The sequence below is a fragment of the Manihot esculenta genome, chromosome 5 (assembly GCF_001659605.2).
Source record: "Manihot esculenta cultivar AM560-2 chromosome 5, M.esculenta_v8, whole genome shotgun sequence".
Classification (NCBI taxonomy): domain Eukaryota; kingdom Viridiplantae; phylum Streptophyta; class Magnoliopsida; order Malpighiales; family Euphorbiaceae; genus Manihot; species Manihot esculenta.
This window is the reverse complement of record NC_035165.2, coordinates 2,801,865-2,823,344: the sequence shown is the minus strand read 5'-3', so window position 1 is coordinate 2,823,344 and position 21,480 is coordinate 2,801,865. Positions and strand designations below refer to the sequence as shown.

Here is a 21,480-nt window from a genome sequence, read left to right as displayed (position 1 = left end):
TATTTTTAAAAATTGCATATCGGTGCCCTTTTCGGGTTATCCTCCTCAGTGTTCACGGCCCATATTTCCCAATCTCAATTTCCATATATACCCTTCTCCTCACCCCTTATTTACCAACTCAACCGACAAATATTCACGCAAGTCCTCAGTGCACCGTTGGGTATTTCAAGAATTTCGGTTGTTTCTAATTGAACATTCTTCACGAGGATGATATGACACGTGTCAGTTGTTCGACATCCTCTACTGGGTATATGAATACCACTGGGATTTTTCCCGCTTTTGGAACAAAAGGAGAGGTTTTTTATTTTTTATTTTTTAAAATTACGTTGTTTATCTTCTCTGGAATAAGAGACCGGAGATAGATAAACAGACAAAAAGAGAAAGCCAACTGAGAGCAATCGACCTCTGAAATTAAGCTTTCGATTCTGTACTATCAAATGCTATAGTTAGCTTTCTGCTTCAATCTACTAGTTTTGAGCAATGGCTCTCGGCAGCTTGATTTCTGGCCGGAATTTCGGTTATTTTATTGGCTCAGGTATTGCTTCTTGTCTGTAACTCGATATTAGCAGTAGTTGCACCTGCATTCGGCTTTGTGTATTATGCTTAGGCGTTTTTTCAATTTGGTGTTGAAGTCTTAAGGATTTTATTTGAATTTGGATTTTACTGTAGAAGAGGAAGGAGCAGTGTAAATTATTTAACAAAGAAGAAAAGGAGGTGTGATTGCATAAAAGCATATACATTAAGAAATTAAGCTTGGCAATTCAGTTGCTTTGGATTATTTATTGGTTTCATTCATTCCACTTCCTAAATTACTTGCTTGCTTGCTGGAATTTCTGTATAATATTTTATTTTCATAGTCATTTTTTAATTGATTGGGTAATTAATCAATCCCTTCACACATAAACAAATGATTCCATTTACTTAAAAAAAAAAACAATTTAAAAAAAAAATCCTTTGGCCTTATGTAGCTTCTTTTCAACCGCTTTTGGAGCATATTAGCCTAGTTAGTTCAGAGTTTTGTAGTATTCATTTAATGATGAACTAATTCTGGTTAAAAAGAATTCTTATTCTTTTATTATCTACTCAAATGAAGCTTTGGAGAATCCGTTTGGTCAAGAGTTGGTCCAACTTGCTTGTGTGGCCTGTGGCCCGCAGTTTGTCAAAACCATGGTTATTTTTTATGTAGTGCTAAGTCATAAGTGCTTTACAGTTTGGTAGTTTGACTCTGGCTTCTTTTTTGTATTGTTTCAGAGCTCTATAGCAGCATGTACTGGTTTATTTCTCAACTTAAAATCGAGCATAGACCTAATTTTATGTTTGCATTTTGCTAAATTCATCACCCTAAGTATTATTGTCAGTTAGATCCACTGTTTTAGTAGTTTGCAAGCGCAACTTGCTTGCTAACTTTCTGATATAAGCAGGCAACGTTTGTCAAACAGAACCGACTATTTCATATGACAAGGGAGAGCGATCAGGCATAGCTGCTAGAAAGTTTGCAAATGGGGGCATCTTTTATAGAAACCTTCATAGCCGAGCGGCCATTGCTTTTAATTCCAGATTCTCACATTCCCCATTTATACAAGTCACCAATCATTCAGGTGAAAAAGCTTCAAAATCCTTAGCAACTCATCCCCATCAAAGGAGTCTAGGAAGATGTGAGTGTTCTTCATATCCCTCTGTTGGTAATTGCAGTCAGTTGAATAGAAGGCAATGGCAGCATTTTGAGCATGTCAAGTTAAATAGAACCCGTGCTTACTATAAATCTGAGGAGTATGACATAACAGAAGCTGCTTTGGACTCACTGAAGTCAGCAGAGGGGTCAACCGAGGCTGTATTAATAGAAGGAAATTTGCAACCTTGGTGGCAGCAGTTTCCAAAACGCTGGGTGATTGTGCTGCTCTGTTTTATGGCGTTTCTTTTATGCAACATGGACCGTGTGAGTATTTCCTTTTTTTATATCATAGTAGTTCAGTTTCCAGACCTTGTCCGCATCTTTGATCTTTCTCGAGCATAATTCTTCTTTGAAGTTAACAGTAATGCAACTCTCATTATGGGTGATTCACTTTCAATTAATTGCCACATCTGAACTAAGCTGGCAATGAGCCACTCAGGATAAATAATTTATTATATTAAATCTTGATATGCATGCTTATTGATATATGCATTGTAGGTAAACATGAGTATTGCAATACTTCCAATGTCACAAGAGTTCAACTGGAACAGTGCAACAGTTGGTTTAATTCAGTCCTCATTTTTCTGGGGCTACCTTATGACTCAGGTATGATTCTGGATAACCAGAATATTTCAGAACACAAGAACATTGATAGAGTGTTCGGTGCATTAGCAGACACTTGCAATTTGAAGTCGTGTAGTTACTTGACCTGGCACTGAACTTGTTTCAAAGTAAATGCTTGTATTTTACTTACTTGAAGTATCAACCACCTAGGATTGATTTTTACTTTTTTTTTCCCTTTTAGTCTTTCAACTATAATAAATAGTTTCTTATTTCCTGGCACATAGATTCTTGGAGGCATTTGGGCAGATAAAATTGGTGGAAAGCTAGTATTGGGTTTTGGAGTGGTCTGGTGGTCTATAGCCACAGTTTTGACTCCTATTGCAGCAAGAATTGGACTCCCTTTTCTGCTGATGATGCGTGCTTTCATGGGAATTGGTGAGGTTGGTGCTTTTTTTCACCGGCTTTGGTACATTTTTCTAGTTTTTAGTTATTTAGGCACATTTTTTTAGCCATATAAAAATGCTTTCACCTAGAAATGAAAATAATTTCAGTTTTGATGGAAAAAAAATGCATTTTAAAATGAAAATAATTTTGATTGAGCTACCCTGTGAATAAATAGAAAGTATACGAACTTCGTTTATGTTTGACTATTCAGACTTTGATCCTGTCACTTAGTTGTACAACTTCGATGACATCATGTTGGCTTACATCTTATTAAAAAGAAAGATATGATAAGTCCTCTCCTTCAATATTGAATTGCTTTGAGTCCAAGCATCCAGTATTCTAAATGAGTAAGGTTTATTTTTAACAGTTGGATGGACTGCTTTTATTGTTAATGTAGGCTACTTTGTATTCAGGGTGTTGCTATGCCTGCCATGAATAACATTCTTTCTAAGTGGATTCCAGTGGCAGAGAGAAGTAGATCCCTTGCCCTAGTTTACAGTGGCATGTATCTAGGTTCCGTCACAGGATTGGCCATCTCTCCCATTCTAATCCATAAATTTGGGTGGCCTTCTGTCTTTTATTCATTTGGCTCCCTTGGAAGTGTCTGGTTTGCTTTATGGCTAAGAAAGGTAAGTTCCTGCTGCTTTTAGCAGTTCTCTGTGTATAAACTGTATCCACTTCTTTTGCCGGTTTGTGAACATTTACAGCATTAGCTCATAATACTATTTGGCAATTTCTGATTGCAAATAGCATTTTATATTAGAGAAACGCACACATACACACCAAAAAGAAATGAAGGCATCTATAGAAACACATTGAAATATCTACTATTAAAAAAGAAAGAAAGGATGTATATGCACTCTGGAACTTAACTCCAAAAGTTTTCTGCCTCTTTGATTGGTTTCTCATCAGGCATATAGTTCACCAAAGGAAGACCCAGAGCTCAGTGCACAGGAAAAAATACTTATCTTGCATGGCAGCACGTCAAAGGAACCTGCTCATGTCATTCCATGGAAATTAATATTAACAAAAGCACCTGTTTGGGCGCTTATTATTTCTCACTTCTGCCATAACTGGGGAACCTTTATTCTGTTAACATGGATGCCTACATACTACAATCAGGTAACTGAGGCACTGCATTGTTGTTGATATTTGTCTGCGATTTCAGTTCATTGTTGACATTTGTTATGATGTTGATATAGTTAATTAGAGATGTACTTTTCCTGCTTTATCCTTTCTCTTTTTAGCCTCATCATGTTCTTTCTTTTTATCCGAGTGTAATGTGTCTTATGAATCTGTTGCAGTTTAAGCAAGCATGAATAAACTGTGGATGTCCACTTGATACTTTTATTAGTATAATTCAATGTAATTCCTAAGGGTTTGCTCATAATTTTTGCAGAGGCATAAAAATCTCACTCTTCACAAATTAATCCAGCTCTGAGTGTTCACTTGCTTATTCTGGATTTCTTAGTAGATATTTGTAACATGTTACTGATTGATTCAGATAAGCAAGATCTTATAACATGTCAGCTAATCTCAGGAAGAAAAGAACTTACATTTTCCTTCTGTTCTTTTCTCAGGTTTTGAAGTTTAACCTCACTGAATCTGGGCTATTCTGTGTCTTGCCATGGTTGACCATGGCTATTTTTGCGAATGTTGGAGGGTGGATTGCTGATACACTTGTGAGCAAAGGTCTTTCCATAACCACTGTTCGAAAGGCAAGGATTATATTAGCTGCCACTCTTAGTTGTTATATTGTGTCATTATTGTTAAGCATTAGAGTTTCCAACATACTTTTTGGCTGATCCTTACTTTAACATTCTAAAATGTTGGTAGTTGTGTTTCTGTTACAAAAATAGGCAGTCAGTACACTGATATTTCCATATGTTTTCATAACATTGAGTGCTCTTTTTATTATCCAAATAACGGCTGTAATGTTGTTACTAAGAAGCCATGTGAGAGTCTGTGGGCAGTAAAGTTGGTTTTGTTTAGTCAACATCTTCTTGCTAAATGCAAAATTAATTTCATGAAGAGATAAAGAGTATGGAAATGGACTGTAAACTTTTACATGCAAACACTTCTTTTTAGAAGAAGTATCAATAAGTTTGTTTATATTTTTTAAGCTCAAAATATTGAGTTATGATGATGTCAATGTTCCGGTTTACTCTTTGGCAATGATAATTCCTTTATGAGCTCTTTATTTTGTCAAGTAATTGGTCTTTAATCTTTACATGTTGCAGATCATGCAATCAATTGGGTTTCTAGGACCAGCGTTTTTTCTTACTCAGCTGAGTCACGTTAGGACTCCTGCCATGGCTGTACTGTGCATGGCATGCAGTCAGGTTTGTAATGATTATTTTCAGTCACCCCATCTTAAATCATTTTTCATTTATCTTCAAATATTTGAATATTTATTTTTGTCAAAATATGGCCTTGAATTTTATCATCCATGATAACAGAAACCAATATTATATATACAAATTCCAGATGTACAGATCTTGCATTTCTTAGTACTATGTAAGGAATGCTGGTACGTTACCATTGTTTGTATCATCATAATTGCTTATTACCCTTGTTAAATATGCATCCTCATAAGTGTGTCGTGGTGGCTTCAGTGGGAATGGTAGAGGCTCCTTTGGCAACCTGTTTTCTTTTAAGAAAGCAAGTAGATTGGAGAATTCACTCTGTTAGCTTGACTAGATTGCTATTCCAGACAAATTTTCTTGCGACCTTTATTTCGAAATCAGGGAAGCTATGTAGAATGTGATTAGCTAACAATGAGTTTGTGTTACTAGTGATTAGGACACTTGAAGGAAATTGGCAACTCCTTGAAATTTGTTTCTTCTCGTTTTTTTTTTTTTACCTTCCTCCCCTCTTCCTCCTTTATCCTATCATCTTTTTCCCATTTTCCTTTTTATGTTGTGCAATTATTGATATCCTCACCTCGTAGTGCATTGAGCATCAAATGATTTTTGAAGGCCAAAATACCCACTTTGTGGAGGAGTACCAAGCAGGGTAGGGTAGACCACAGCACGGTTGGGCCTCAAATTAGACTGGTCAAATCCGGAATCAAAACTGGTCATTGGTTCTCAGGCCTACTTAGACTGGAACTGCCTACGGAGGGGGGGTTCCCTGTCCCTCCTCCCCCACCCCCTGAAACTGATCAGACCAATGATCGTTGGACTCACCAATCTTTTAAAAAAAATTGAAAAATTATTTTAACCATTGCTTGCCTCAACAAATATTGAACCAAAACTCATCGATCCAGTTCAGGTTCAGTTGGGCTGCAAATTAGAACCAACACATCACTGACCCTAAAGCAGGGCATGGTCCTGCAGTGCCATGACAATAAGCACATCTGCTGGTATAATGACAGGAACACCTGTATAAATTAAAATATACCATGTGCACATGTTGCCAGCAAGAAAATGTGTCAAGATGTAGGTCATAAAATTAGATGGTTTTCTGGCTGTTTACCTCTTCATTAAATTGAACTTGGAATTAAATTTTTGGTGGCAGGGTTCTGATGCATTCTCTCAGTCTGGTCTATATTCCAATCACCAAGATATTGGCCCCCGATATGCTGTGAGTTGGTTAATTTTGTGATGCAACACATATAATTGTTAATGTACCGAATGATAAGTCATCCGTGACGATACACAATGTTTGATCAGTTTGATTTGAATAATAAACCAGAAAAATTTTGGGCAATCTTTTTATATTTATATAATTTGTTATCATAAACTTAGTATGTTTCTGAATAGTAAACGGACAAACTTCAATTACAGGGAGTTCTCTTAGGACTATCAAACACAGCGGGAGTGCTTGCTGGTGTCTTTGGTACTGCTGCAACTGGGTACATTCTCCAAAGAGGTAAAAAACTGGAAGCGGTTCTGCATTCCTACTAAACTCTGTTGTGCTTTTCTTTTATCTTCGAATTTGCTGTCATGTCAAACTCTGTTGCTGCAGGTTCTTGGGATGATGTGTTTAAGGTGGCTGTTGTGTTATACATCATAGGCACATTAGTGTGGAACATCTTTTCAACTGGAGAGAAAGTTCTTGACTAAGATTGAAGTGCAAGAATGGGGTGAGGATGCTCTGCGCAAGGGAGATTGTAGGTAGGGAGATCCCAAAATAGAGAACTGAAGTAATACTGAAAAAAATCTCCAAAAAATAAAATAAAATCGCATGTGCAGGAGGAAAAACCTTGCTGAAACATTTAAGGCTAAGATGCCACAGTCGAAGTTTTGCTGCCACCTGGGTTGGCTTTAATAGACCTTTTTCAGTTACATGTCATTTTCTTTTCTTTTCTTTATCAAGAAAATGTCATTTATTTTCAATTATCATTTGAATTTACATGCTTTGCGATGTAGATGCAATGGAAAATTGCAGCTATCCATATATATGCTTCGTTTATAGTGCGCCATCCACCGAAGTTAATTGATCTGTTGGGCCTTGCTTGATTTAAATAAAAATTAAGGAATGGCCAGGGCTGCTGGACCATGCGAGACTGTAAACGGACTAAGATTTTGGTGGCTGTTTTAAAAAATTTCAGTTAATGTACCACTTGGCTTACTACCTCTGAAACTTTTACTGATTAATTATTTATATAATTGGAGAATTATCTAGCCAGCACAAAAAGAAAAAGAGGGGGAAAAAAACTTGTAAATGTCCCAATTTCGACAACTTTAAGAAAGCCTACATGACTGGTTCAATCACTCCTCGCACTGTTCCCAGCTTTTTCTCGGAAGACATTCTTGAGAGCAAGTCACCTTATCTTAATTGATTCATTTCATTCTAAAAATAATAAAGTATGACAAATATATAAACTAATACTAAACAATAGTACCAAAGAGAAGTAGAAACTTGAAAGAAAACTTCAATTAAGAAGCAAGAAAGCATAATAATTGGAGAGAACTAACGTCAATAATCACTCGATAGATTTCACACTCAAACAAAAATAGACATAACAATTAAATTAATATTGGTATCTATATATTATGAGTATTATTTTCACATTATTATTGTCCAATAATGCAATTACAAATTAAAGATGAAAGAGAAAGAACGAGAACATAAATAAAGAATTTATAAAAATTTTCTCAAGGATTGCCCACAAAATAATTGAAAAAAGCAAGAGTTAGTTCAAGAAACTCACTCAACTATTCCCTCTCTCTTTCTCTCTCCCCCATTGATGAGCAAATGAAAAGCTAAGCTATATAGAAATGATTTATGATACGAGCAGCTCCATGAACAACTGTCTTCAAAACTCGTGATGAGCAATGAAACTCACCTTTCCCCACCTTCAATTCACGCGGAGTACGATCCACCTCCATTAATGTCCATCAACAACCTCACCAATACCAAAACAAATACCTTAAACTACACCAACTACCTCTTCTTCTTCACTCCCACTAACGTCGTTACATCTGACGCCAATTTCCTTCCTCTTTGCTCTTTCTACAATTTCCTTCAAATCCCTCTTCTGCACCTTAACCTTCAGCCCATCTTTCATAAATAATGTCAGCGACATCTTCTGCTCCACCTTGTGTCCAGGCTTTACCGTCAGCTTATGCCTCAGCAACACGGCTGCCGCCACCGACTTCATTTGTAAATATGCCAAACCTCTCCCCAAGCAAATTCTTGGACCTGCATTAAATGCTACAAATTTATACGAGTCATGCAATATGAACTGCTTTCCATCTGGCGTTAACCACCTCTCTGGGCGAAACTCCAAGCAGTCGTCACCCCACGTAGACCTCATTCTCCCCGTCGCATATATTGAATACGTTACTGATGACCCAGCCGGCACGAAGGTCCCGTCCGGCAACACATCATCGGCTACTACGTGCTTTGAGTCCTCGGGCACCGAAGGGTATAGCCTTAGGGTTTCTGATAATGCTGCTTTTAGATAGATCAAGCGATCAATTTCATGAAACTCTAATGGCTCATCAACCCATCTTGACACGTCGTCCCCACGCGTCTCAATCAAAACGGTGGATATTTCGCTTAAGACTTTCTCTTCAACTGACGGGTTTTGCATGATCAACCAAAAGAACCAGCAGAGGGCAACCGATGAGGTGTCACGTCCAGCTAGGATGAAATTAAGTGCCACGTGTTGAAGGAAAGTGTCTGAGTAGGATTCTTTCTTCTTCATGAATCTTGACAGCAAGTCATCGTGGGGGTTTTCGTCTTTTTGTTGGTGTAATAACTCTTTTTTACGGGCTTCAATAACGGCCGTTAAGTAGTCGTCGAGCTGGGTAAGGCTTCGGCTCAAGCTGACTTCCATGCCCAGCCTAAGCCATTTTTTAAACTTCCACAATACTTCAGGCAAAATAAATCGTTGAAGAGAGGCTTCGGTGGCTCGATCAAAAGCTGAAGAAAAGCTGTTATCTGGAAGTCCCGGGGCGCAAGTCTGCGGGTCCTTGCCAAAAGCCAAGCCGCATATATTATCGAACGTGAGCCGAAGCAGCAGGTCCTGAAGATCGATCGCCTCGCCCTTGAGCTGAGCAGTTTCAAGAATTGGGCAGAATCTCAACTTTATGGCTCGGGTAACCCATCGAACCATAGCTTGGCGGAGAGTTCTAGTGGTGAATTCCAGTGCGGCAGTCCTACGCTGGAAAAGCCACGTGTCTCCATCAGAGTTAAAGATCCCTTCTCCAAGCAGATCATGGAAGACGGCTTGCCAGGTGGGTCCTTTGGGGTAATTGTCGAAGCGGGTCTTCAAAATGTGCTCTATATTTCTCGGGTCGCAGGTGACGGTAACGAGACCTTGCTTCTTGGCCAGGAAGGGAATTGCACAGATGCATGTCTGGTACGTGCCGCCGCAGGCACTTAGGTTATCGCAGATCCAGTCATGCAAGCGGTCACAGTTCTCAATCAAGCCAGGAAGACTCCCCAATAGGGGCCATACACGTGGACCCTTTAGTGACCGTGAGATGAAGGTGAACCACAATAGGTAAGCAGTGACAGCCGAGAAAAGCATTAAAGCCGTAGATATATCCATATTCCATAACATATCAAGAGAAAAGCTTAGCTTTGCTTGCTTGCCCCAGGAAAATGAAAAAAAAAAAAAAAAAGAAAGCTCAAATGCGAGAGCAGATTCGATAATGGCGGAAAGAGGGATTTGAGTTTTGTATCATGAGCAGAAAAAGTGAGAGAAGAGGAGAAGTGCAGAGAGATGGAGAGTGGTAGTACAAAAAGCAGAGTAATGAAAGAGGAGATTTATAGGAGAAATATAATGAAAGCAATTATTAAGGCCAGACTGTGTTCTTGAAATTGCACCACTGTCTTATAAATGCCCTGAGAGGTCGTTGAGACTTTGAAGGTAAAAAAGAAAAGGGAAAAAAACCATTTTTTCTCTTATTTTTTGCTTAATGGAAACCACTGCGTAGCAAATCCTCTCTCTATCGCTCCATATACATGAAGTGCACACCTAATTTTGCAGGCGAGGGAAGAGGGTCTTAAATTCAAGCATTGAATGAAGAGAATTTAATGGGATTGGTTGAGGAAGTAAAAGAAAGGAGATTACAGACAGAAACAAAACAGACGCGAAATTAAGCCAAAAGCATTGAGAGAGAGCAAAAACTTTTTTCTTTGAAAAAAAATGAACATGCAATGGAAATTAAAACGACTTTGGTGAGTTTTTTTTTTATAGAGAGATTATGAGGGAGAGAGAGAGAGAGAGATAAACGAAAAAGGATTGGGCATATGTGGGGTTTTGGTTAGTGTTGGGTGAGCAACCCGCCAACGATTTAAATTGTAATATAGCTAGCAAGCATGTTCACTATTTACCCTTATATTTTTTTTGGCTTCTCATCCTTTTCCCTACAAGAAAATTAATTACGTTAAATCATAAATCATGAGTACGTAACAAGAAACGTTTCAGCGATTCATCACACAGAATTTACCTTCTGAATTAATGCTAGCTTCTTTTTACCCTTTTTTTGAAATTGTAAAAAAAAAAAAAAAAAAAAGTTGCTTTTTCTGATTTGTGGTGGTAGATAATTGTTTATGTGTGCAGCTGCTACATAAAAACTTATTCTTCTCTTCTCCCGGATCTCTTTACAAGATACTGAAAGTGAGAACAACAGTTTGAGAACTTTAAGTTAAAAAAACTATATTTTGTAAATTTAATTAAGCAAATAAATTTGTTCAAAAAAATTGAGGAATTTAAATTATATATAGAATATGAGGTCCTAACGTCATAAAGATGGAGAATTGACCTATCCTCTTCATCGAATCACAAAATAACAAATGTTTTAGAGATAGGAGAAATAAATGGGGTAGAGAGTCGATGAAGCTGATCACCAATCCAAATTTCAAAGAACACCACGCTCAAGAGTCAACGTTCATTTTAAAGAAAAATTACTATTTACCTTCACCTCATTTGTCAGTTAACCATATTTTTAAAAATTTACAAACTAATTTTTTTTATAATTTCAATTTCTAATACCGTGAGAGTAATGGATGATTTTTTATAAAATTAAAATATCAATTAATAAATTCTTTTTAAATTATAAAAATTAAATAATAAAATATTTAACTATTAAAATTAATTGGATGATTAATTAATACTAATAAATAAATTTTTATTAGTAAATTTTTTTATTTTAGTAAATCCAAAATGTTTTCTTTGTATAAAAATATATACACTTAGATTAATTTAAAATCACTATAAAAGTTAAAATTATAATAGATTCTGCTTATAAAAATATGTTAATAACTTTAAATTAATTTTTATATTAATTAGTTTCGGTTGAAAATTAATTGAAATCAAATTATATATTTATTTATAAATATACTAAATAAATGAGTATATATATAAATAATATTACAGATTCAATTTATTTATTTGATATATGATTCGCTCACATCAAAAGATCTTCCTCCATGAAAGGAGTAAATAAGATACTGAAAGTTTCGTGAGGCCTCGGCTTGAGCAGTAGATCAAAGTCGATAAATGAAATGAGACTTTTTCTGTGGACGAAGTTGACTTTTGGATAAATAAATGGGAGTCATTGGAATCCGATCATTCGGGTTGACATTTTCCTCACATCAAACGATGCACTTTTTACACTATCATATCGTCAACACTTTGAGAAGAGAGTTCAAAAAAAAAAAAGAATAGATCATTAGAAACGGGTTAGTCTTTTTTTTTTATATACTTTTCATTTAGAATAAAAAAATTTATAAAAATTTATTTTAATTAAATTTTTTTAACAATTATTTTATTTGAAATATATATAATAAAAAAAAAGAAATGGATCATTGTACTAGTACTTTTTATCTTCTGTTTAAAATCAAAATTTTTATAAGAATTTATTTCAATTGACTTATTTTTAATAGTTATTTTATTTGAAATGAAGAAGAAAAAAAAAAGAAATAAGAGAATGGATCATAAGAAACGGGTTAACCTTCCTTATTTATCATTTAGAATTAATAAATTTTATAAAAATTCATTTCAATTGATTTTTATATATTTTAATAATTATTTTATTTGAAATAAAAAAAATTTAATTTTTAACCTAAAAAATTCTATTAAAAAAATAAAAATTTTATATAATTGTATAAAAATTTATTTAAATTATTTTCAGATATTAATTCCAGTTCCACCGAATTGACAATCAGAATGCTATTCTGTATGGTCCTCGTCTATTTTCAACGCTTTTAGTTTCCTTAAGGATGAATGCCAATGTTTCTTTTTAAAAAGCTACAAAATTTTGATTAGTCGGTATAAAATGTTTCACAAATTTGATTAGTCGAGACAATTGCTCTGTTATGAATTTCGCAGATCGTAATCGCTCATGGTTTTTACTTAAAATGCCTAAAAAAATTTTTATTAATGGAATTAATACTCGCTCAAGTGTCTGGCAAATACTCGCTTTGTTACTTGTTTGGCAGTTACTCACCTCATGCCATCAGTATAAAATTTCATTTAGCGGCATTAACATTCGAATGCTCGCTTGGCAATTATCCGTCTCGTGGCGTTGGCATAAAATACTTTAGAAGAATTATTAACGGGACTAAAATCCAGTTGTTAGTCTGGCGGTTACCCGACTTGTGGCTCGCTTGACGGATATCCACTTATAATATTTTTCTTATCTCCATGCTTTCATCTATCTATTTTTTATTTAAATACCAAAAAAATATTGAAGAATACATCTTAGTTCTATTGATAACATTTCCATAAATCACATACGTTCTTTCAAGAGTAATTAAAAAACTCGATCATCTAGTTTAACCAACTTATAAATACCAGGGTAAATAACATCGGGAACCTTGGGGTCCCTTTCAATTTTCATCCAACTCACCTGTCTCGACATCCCCATTTTTACTATACTCTACATTTAAAGACTCGGAGTTTGACTCAGGAGCTGATGATCTGTGACATTCTATTTCTGTAGACCCTTGTTGCCACTTGGTCCTTCTGCAATTATGTGAATACCCCATACGGGTTCATTTTCTTTAAAATTGACCAGTACTCTTACCTTAGATTCTTACCTATTTTCGTCTCTATTTTTTATAGCAAACCTCCTCAGGGTATAATTGGAACAACTGGTACTCACTCTCACCAGACTATTCCCTTAAAGTGGGAGGTCAAGGGTTCGAGTAGTGGGGGAGGCGACCTAATTTCCAAAGGGAAATTTGGGCCAAATCCACTTGAGGAATGATGCATTCAATGCAAGAACCCAAGGGGACAAATCCTGCCAGGAACCCGTGAGGGTGAATGGATGTTAAGAGCTGTTCACGACGCCAGTGGAAAGCCCGAGGTGGCAAGAGGCCAGGCGAGGGATAGCCCTGGGCCTGGAACAATTGGTATTCACTCTCACCAGACTATTCCCTTAAAGTGGGAGGTCAAGGGTTCGAGCAGTGGGGGAGGTGACCTAATTTCCTAAGGGAAATTTAGGCCAAATCCACTTGGGGAAGGATGCGACGTCGAGAACCCAAGGGGACAAATCCTGCCTGGAACCCGTGAGGGTGAAGGGATGTTAAGAGTTGTTCATACGCCAGTGGAAAGCCCGAGGTGGCAAGAGGCCAGGCGAGGGATAGCCCTGGGTGTGAACGGTAACAGTGCCGGGGATCACGTCCGGGCTGTTACAGTATACATCATAGTTTTATTCATAATATTTTCATAAATTACATACATTCTTTCAACAATAATTAAAAAGCTTGGTCATCACCAGGGCGAATAACATCTGGAACTGTGGGATCTCTTTCAATTTTCATCCAACTCACCTGTCTCGACATCCCCATTTTTACCATACTCTATGTTTAAAGACTCGAGATTTGATTCAGGAGTTGATGCTCTCTGGCATTCTATTTATGTAGACCCTTGTTGCCACTTGGTTCTCCTACAATTACGTGAATACCCCTACGGGTTCATTTTCTAGTGGATAGTTGCATGCATTATTCTGTAGTGTGCCATGATCCTCATGAAATTGGAAATATTTATTCTATCTCGCATGTCTGATTTGTCTAAATTAATCTTGGTGAGCCATTTGACCTCTTTTTTGTTTTTCCGAATCCACATAAGTATGTGCGTCCATAAGTAATTTAGTGGAGTATAGCTCTTATACTTACTTCGGTTGTCCCTTCCTTAGACACTAGATAATTTATGCGATCTCCTTCATATTCTCACCTCTTCGACTTTTAGGTTTGCTTTTAACTTGTCCTATTATTTTTCTCAGCTCCTGGACTTTGTCATCAAGTCTTGTATATTTATGAGTTTTATCCATTAGCTGCTGATAGGTAGCGGCAGGATTTTTTATTAATGAATCAATGAATTTGATGCTGTGAGTTCTCTTTTTCAGTGTCTCGCATGCTAGTTCATGGTTTAGCTCTTCTACATGTATCGCTTCAGCATTGAAACTTAAAATGAAACTCCTTAAAGACTCACCCTCTCTTTGGCGAATCTTTCACAAGTTGGAGGAGAGTTTTTTAGGAGGTATGCATATGATAAATCTGGATTTAAATATCATAAAAAATTAGGTAAATTTTAGAATAAAATCTGAACTCAGATGTTGGTACCATTTCTAAGCCAAATCTGTGAGCGTGGATAGAAATGCTAGACACAGCACAAAATCGTTGATGTCTTGAAATTACATCGTTGTTCTGACAATTGCTAAGTGACTCCTGAGGTGTGTTGTTCTGTCATATTTATTCAAACTTAGTAGCTTGAATTTGGTAGGGATGGTCTCTGCAAGGATTTCCTCGGACAAAGGCGAAGCATCGTCAAGGCCATAGTCCTCCTTCTGCAACTTTTGGTACCTTTACACAGCTTGGACCAGTTTCCAATCGACGTCCTTTGGAGTTTCGTTCGATGATTTTTCATCCTCCAACTTGGCCTTCCCTTTGGATTGTGTTTAGATTGCTTCCGTCAAAATCTTTGGAGTCTCAATGAAAGTCCTTTTCCATATTCTGGAAGCCATAAATGAGGCTTCTTTTGAGTCTTATACTACTCGAAAGTTGCTTGCAGCTTTTTAGTATATTGGAGCATTTGCTCGTTATTCAAATTGTTGAGGTATGCCTCATTGACCATAGAATGTGTGTTTTGTCCATCGCCAGGAGTGAAGGAAATGATGACCCCTTTGTTGACAGCAGATTTAGCAACAACTTGTAAATTGTCAACCATTTGGGAAAAAAGAAGGAAAGAAAGATACTCGTTTAAGAGAAAGTGAACAGAAATTCGGATATAATCCAAATGAACAAGAGAAATTCAGTAGAGCTCCCAGCAATGGAACCAAATGGTATGGCTGGGAATAAACTTCAATTGTGATTGGTCAATTTGTAAAAGAGGAGATGTGAGCTGGTTGGTACATATGAACAGTCACTCCGACACTAAGTCAGTAAATCGATAGGATTGGCGAATGTAATGAATTACTTTTTAGCTTAAAATAAGTGTGTAAGAATGCATACATTGATTTCTGTACATATTTACTTTTATATTATAAGAAAATAGAATTAATTATCGAATCTCCTGAAAATTCGACTAGTACCGGCTAGTGAATAAGGAATTCTGCATTTGTAGGTGTAGTAGAGATTTGATATATTAAATCCACTAACGGTAGCATTTTATGAATACGCGACCTGTTTAGTAGCGGGCAAGTTTTGATGAAAAATCGAGTGTTACGGTGTCATTATCTTCTTTTCTGAGACCTCTACAATCACGTATCAGCTTATTAAATTCTTATCACGTGACTGTGACTTTATTTTATGATGACAATTTATGACTTATTTTGAATTATTATTATGTCGCATCAATAGTTTTTAAATTTAATTTAAATTATTATAATTAATTTATTAAGTATACATACACTCTAATATCAATATTAAAAAATTCCCTAAGATTATTTTTGTGGTTAGAAAAATTCCCTTCAATTTGCTTGTCAGATAAAATTGAAGTGTTGCGATCTAGGTGACCAACCAAGTACAAAGCCTCTGTTATTTTGCTTTCTTATTCCTTAGTATAAGAATAGATTTGGCTGGACATGGAATTGAATGTCGGTAACCAAATTGCACATCACTATCCTATGATGTTTTACTCTTAAAATTATAATTATCATAATTTATACGTTTTCATAATATATTACTATCTTCTATTGTGATGTTGATGAATAAAACTTTTAAGGAAATATGCTACGTGATTAATATATAATATATAAGGATTTATTTTAGTTTTAGTAGCGCAACAAACATCCTCTTATGACGTGATGTAGAATCCGACTCTAATAATAATAAAAAAAAAGATGGGAAAATAATAAGCTTTCGCTCACCCACAAGATGCTCCAGACACTTCTTTCAAACTAGTAGTCTCATCTGCCTAACCAGAATGCTTCTGAAACTGTAATATAGCTTCAAACTGTGACTAAAGCTTTATTTTTTAATATGTTGCTTTTCAGATAAGGATACAAATAATTCTAAGAATTCTTTTCACTAACTCCTTATTTACTAAGGATGATTTTGCAAAAAAAGAATTCAAATGAATTTTTACTAAATCATTCATGATTTTATTTTCATATATAATGAAAATTTTTAAATTAAAAAATTTTAAATTCTCTTATTCTAAGAATTTTAAAAGAAAAGAATTCAATTTTGAATTGAATTTTTACAAAATTTTTTATTCCAAACGGAAATAATCTCACAACAGCTATAGATCCTTCTCTCTAATGTTCGGTTATCTTCACCTCAAAATGAAAAGGAGTGGGTGAGGAGAGAGGAGGAAAAAGTGAGGGTTAGATCCGCCATTCTACTGATAGTCACTGATCACCAGATATTCCCAATAGTTTTTCCTTTCATGGTTGCAGAGATTGAGCTATGCAATTCAAGACACCATCCTTTTTCTAATCCCACTTCATCAAAAATCAACCACAACTAGCTTAATGTTGCTTCTCTGTTGGTGCAGAAAGAAAAACAATGACCAAATATATGCAGGAAGCACATCTGAGAATGTTACAGACACATCAACAAAAACACGCCAAATAGTGTGCCACGAATCACAATCAAGAAACCATCCTAAAGCAAGCACATTTTAAAACAATACTTATGGAGGATCATAAAATGTAAAATAATTTAAAAATGGACAGAAGAAGGATCGGTGGCACAAGGGTTAATAAATAAAAAGATCAATTGGCCAATGCATGCATTGAAGAAAGTGAAAAATGAAGGGTAAGTTGTGGCTTTCCAGGAACTAATTTGTTGCCACATACTAAATTAACTTTTCTAAATTGGCCCCTTTCAAGTTTTGACCCCATTCACAATGTTGATCACAATAATTAGTCAATCCATTACATAATAATGATGCCATGTTGATGACTTGAATATGCACAAATTACAGTCATAAAAAATGAGGCACCATCACCTCTAACTCTTCTGTATGGTTGATCTTTGAAGAATACTTAATAACCACATTTGGTATTATCTTCTATACAAGTAGTTTGGCAGAGGAAACTTCAGGCTCCTAGCTACCTACAACATTTCAAATAAAATTTGGATGATGAGCAGTGAAATACAGTAAATAAAAGAAGGGGAAATCAGGCTCCTGCTATTTGCAACCTAATTTCAAACAAAATATGAACAAGACAATCAAATAACAAGGTAAGAGAAGCAAAGGATCACAATTTTAGACCTTGAATAATATTATGAAAAAAAAATTCAATGTAGAAACTCAAAAAGGCTACCTTCAAAGCCAAATCTTCAGTAATCATAGACCGATACCGAGTTGAACCCTCCAAAGGGCAGCTTCCTCCTTTTATAATAAAATTAGCATTACAGAGGCTGGACAATTGCATTAGGACATCTGACATGAACCCACTATCTCCACTTTCAAATCGTAGTGCACAATTTTCATGTTCTTCATCAAGTGGATCATCTGCGACAGATGATATACATTGAAATATAGCTAATAACCTCTCTAATGGGAAAGTTCCAGGTCCTTTCATGAGTAATTCCTGTTCTGCAGCTTCCTTCTGCTCCATAGATTTTACAGAAGCCCTGTGCAGGAGAATTTTCAACAAAATAAATCACTAATGGCGTAGCAAGGTGCGAATGAGGTACTAGCTTTATTTTGACATTTGAGATGAACTTACTCTTACCGTTAAAAAAGAAATAAGAGAGCCATTTGTATACTTTAGTAAATAGTAACCAACAAGGAGGTTTTGCACTTACTTCCTCTTCCGTTTGCGACTGTCTGAACCCGCAGTTGAATCAAACAAAGATGCATCAAGAGTAGCTGGATTTCTTGAAGCAAGGAATGCTGAAATAAGAAGATACTTTGCAGAAGTAGACATATGAAAATCTAACTCAGCAAAATCTTCACAACCTCTGGACTTTTTTACGCCACTTTTCTGTTTTTTCTCCCTGTTGGGTTGAACATCAAGGGAAGGCCAAGAGGGAACCCAGAATATCTCATTCAAAGAAGGGGCAATGTGTGGTTGAAAATGACTGAACATCCTTCTCTTCATCTCTTCATTGGGTACATGCTCCAAGTCATTCAAGGGATCACAATATTTTCTAAACAATGATGAAAATGCAGTAGATAACTCATCCACTCGTCTGGTAATTCTACAAAACGGTTTGAGTACAACACTGTTGACAACATGCAAGAATGTTCAGTGATTGGTTAATATAAAGCAAAGATCAAAGGAGAAGCACCATACAGAAAGCCAATTATGGTCTTACTCAAGAAAGGATGAGTAGAGCTTTTGATTTGCTTGGTTTCTCATGAAAATTTGGCGAAGATCTTCTTCTGTGTATTCAGGAAAATAAACAGGAATAGGCTCTATATATCCCACATTGGAGTAATATGTATCAGGAGAAGTGGTACTGATATATATAAGCCCCAGTTCAGGCATCTTCAAAATATCATAAAGGTTAAATATAAAAGGTAATATAATAGAACTTTTATCCCAATTTCGAACAAGCTCCAAATTGTCAAGTATCAAGTAGACCATACTTCCATGGGGCTTCCCAGCCAACTTATTTGAGCTCTTCCCTGAGTTCACTTTGAGATCATTGATGACACTCAGCAGAGATTCCCGGAGAAAATTAACAAAATCAGATGGCTTTTCACAGCGTTTTGAACTAGAATAACCATTGACTGCATTCTTTCTATGAAGCAACAGCTGATTTAAAATGGATTCAAAAAAGAGGCAAGGACTATAACAAGTCCGGTAGCTTGCATAAACAAAAGGGCGATTGAGATGTCTAAAAATTTGCAGAATACTACTGGTTTTTCCAGTAGAAGCACCCCCATAAATAAATATAGGAAGCATGGGAGAGTTCAATGGACCCAAAAGACGCGTTATCTGAGAAATCTGGACACCCCTAGCGGGAAAACTAGATAGCAGATCATCATAGTTAAGGTGATTCCCTCCAAAAACAAGATCTTTGAGTGTGGGATTGTAGGGTTCACTTATTTTTGTTTTCTCAGCCTCATTGCCTGCAGCAGCAGATGAAGAAAAGGACCGAGTTGTTCTTCTTGTAATTTGCAGAATTTCCTCTTTAACCATTTCCTTAAAGTTGAGCAGGACTCATATTTTCTGGGGCAATAAAACATAATTTCAGGAAGCATCAACTACGCATTGTAACAACATTTAACAGAATCAAACTCGAGAAACATAAACTGAGATCAACAGCAAATTACTAAAAGCTGAAAAAATAAGAACAAAATACCTGATAAAGGAGAACTTAATGCTAGAAACCTAAAAATTACTCATACAAACACGACCAGCATTTATAATGACACAAAAAAGGAACCTAATCGAAACGGGATTAGATGGAAAATGCACACTGTAAGTATAGAGTCGGGGTAATCATACTGAAATTCATAAAGGGAATAGAAGCACTGTATCATAACAACGGGAAGAAAAAGATGGAATGTCGAGGGTTACCTGAGAAAAAATTGGCAGGAAATTGCCGGAGAATAGAGTTCGGTGCGGCTACTGTGCAATCAAAACCCTAATTTTGTAGCTGGGTGGGATGGACATTTGAGGAGAAAAATAAGAAAAGCAAAAGTATAAGGTAATCTTTCCCGCCAATAAGCTGGAATCCCATAAGGTTAAGTGCACGGTTAAACTACAAATTTGACTTCTTTCTTCTTCTTTTTTTCTGAAAATTTGACTTTATTTTTACCTCTCCTTTCTCTTTTTATTTTTTTGTCCCCTCTCTCTTCCACATATAACTCCAGCCTAGCCCGGGCCTGATCCAACCCACTAGCAAGGAAAATACGATGTCGTTACTAGCATCATCGAACTTTTTCATTATGAATGAATTTCTGGAAATGTCTACCGGCGCCATAACACTAGATCATATTAAAATTAAATCAAATTGATTTTAATATGTATATGGAAACGAGAAATATTTTCACAAAAAATTTTATATAAAATAATTTTAAGAAATAACTTATGTTCATTATTTTATTATATTTAAAAAATAAGAAATATTAATAAATTTATATATATAACTATAAGAGCGTTAATAAATTTTTTAAAATAAAAAATGATTTGTTTCTGAAAATATTTTTTTAGAAATGTCTCAATTTTTTTAATTAGAAAAATAATTTTTAATAAAAATTTTAAATGGTCCAGAAGTTACAAAATATAAAAAAAAAAATTTAAGAAATAATTTTCGAAGAACAAACTGATATTAAATTTAAAATCAGCTCCAGTAAGTTTCTGATGTCCTTAAATCTTTATAGAAAAGCTGATTTTGATCTCCCCAAAATCCCAAAGCACAATCGAACTGAAAACAATGATACAATTTGATAAATATTTTCCTCTTCCTGGTCCATGATAGATCTGGTTTTCTTCTGGATCCTTTCTTATTGGGCTCCCTGATGGGTCTCTCCATGTTCTACCTGGTGAAAGGATCTGTAAAATAAGAAAGAATGGTCAGGGCCTACCGGGGGTGCCCCGGCAGAGGCTCTCCGACGCTCAAGTCAGATTTTATGGCTCAGAGTAGTATATTTAGGCAAGGGTTACAGAAAGAATAAAAATGGTGTACAGGAAGGAGAAAGAAGAAGAAGAGCCCCCTCTGCGTGGCCTCTACCGTGATATATATATCTGTCTCTCTGCCACAATGCTAGCTGTCTTCTGTCGCCTAACTCCGTATGTACGGATGTGTCAGGCGCCTGCTCCATGCGTAACGGCCATTAATTCTCCTCTGATACGTATGATTCTCCTCTGATACGCATGCGGAATGACTTACCAGCGGGGCATCTTGGTCATTTTCCCCTTTCCGGGCTGGGTTGAATGGTAGGGCTGAAGTTGAGCCTGGTGGGGGCCTGATTACTGGGCCGAGAG

At 36.0% G+C, this 21,480-nt stretch overlaps 3 protein-coding genes across 5 annotated transcripts; 1 reads left to right on the top strand and 2 right to left on the bottom strand.

Annotated features, from left to right (window-relative positions):
* The first annotated feature begins 268 nt into the window (after positions 1-268).
* Positions 269-7,020, top strand: LOC110614495 (ascorbate transporter, chloroplastic). Of its 3 annotated transcripts, none has more exons than XM_021756045.2 (11): positions 269-535; positions 1,440-1,936; positions 2,171-2,278; positions 2,521-2,676; positions 3,094-3,309; positions 3,593-3,802; positions 4,261-4,398; positions 4,921-5,022; positions 6,200-6,265; positions 6,469-6,553; positions 6,650-7,020. In XM_021756045.2, the coding sequence occupies exons 1-11, from the start codon at positions 481-483 to the stop codon at positions 6,745-6,747; spliced, it is 1,731 nt and encodes a 576-aa protein (XP_021611737.1). In that variant the 5' UTR covers positions 269-480; the 3' UTR covers positions 6,748-7,020. The 3 variants fall into 3 exon arrangements, with proteins under 3 accessions (XP_021611737.1, XP_021611736.1, XP_021611738.1); XM_021756044.2 differs by having other exon boundaries at positions 1,422-1,936; XM_021756046.2 differs by lacking the exon at positions 2,171-2,278 and having other exon boundaries at positions 1,422-1,936.
* A 578-nt stretch (positions 7,021-7,598) lies between these two features.
* On the bottom strand, positions 7,599-10,291 carry LOC110614753 (cytochrome P450 86A8). Its single transcript, XM_021756405.2, has one exon. The coding sequence runs from the start codon at positions 9,696-9,698 to the stop codon at positions 8,058-8,060; it is 1,641 nt and encodes a 546-aa protein (XP_021612097.1). The 5' UTR covers positions 9,699-10,291; the 3' UTR covers positions 7,599-8,057.
* Positions 10,292-17,277: 6,986 nt separating this feature from the next.
* LOC110614984 (origin of replication complex subunit 5) lies at positions 17,278-20,496 on the bottom strand. Its single transcript, XM_021756683.2, has 5 exons — positions 20,071-20,496; positions 18,860-19,719; positions 18,347-18,766; positions 17,860-18,172; positions 17,278-17,647 (listed from the first exon to the last, which is right to left on the bottom strand). The coding sequence occupies exons 2-5, from the start codon at positions 19,687-19,689 to the stop codon at positions 17,597-17,599; spliced, it is 1,614 nt and encodes a 537-aa protein (XP_021612375.1). The 5' UTR covers positions 19,690-19,719; positions 20,071-20,496; the 3' UTR covers positions 17,278-17,596.
* Positions 20,497-21,480: the final 984 nt, after the last annotated feature.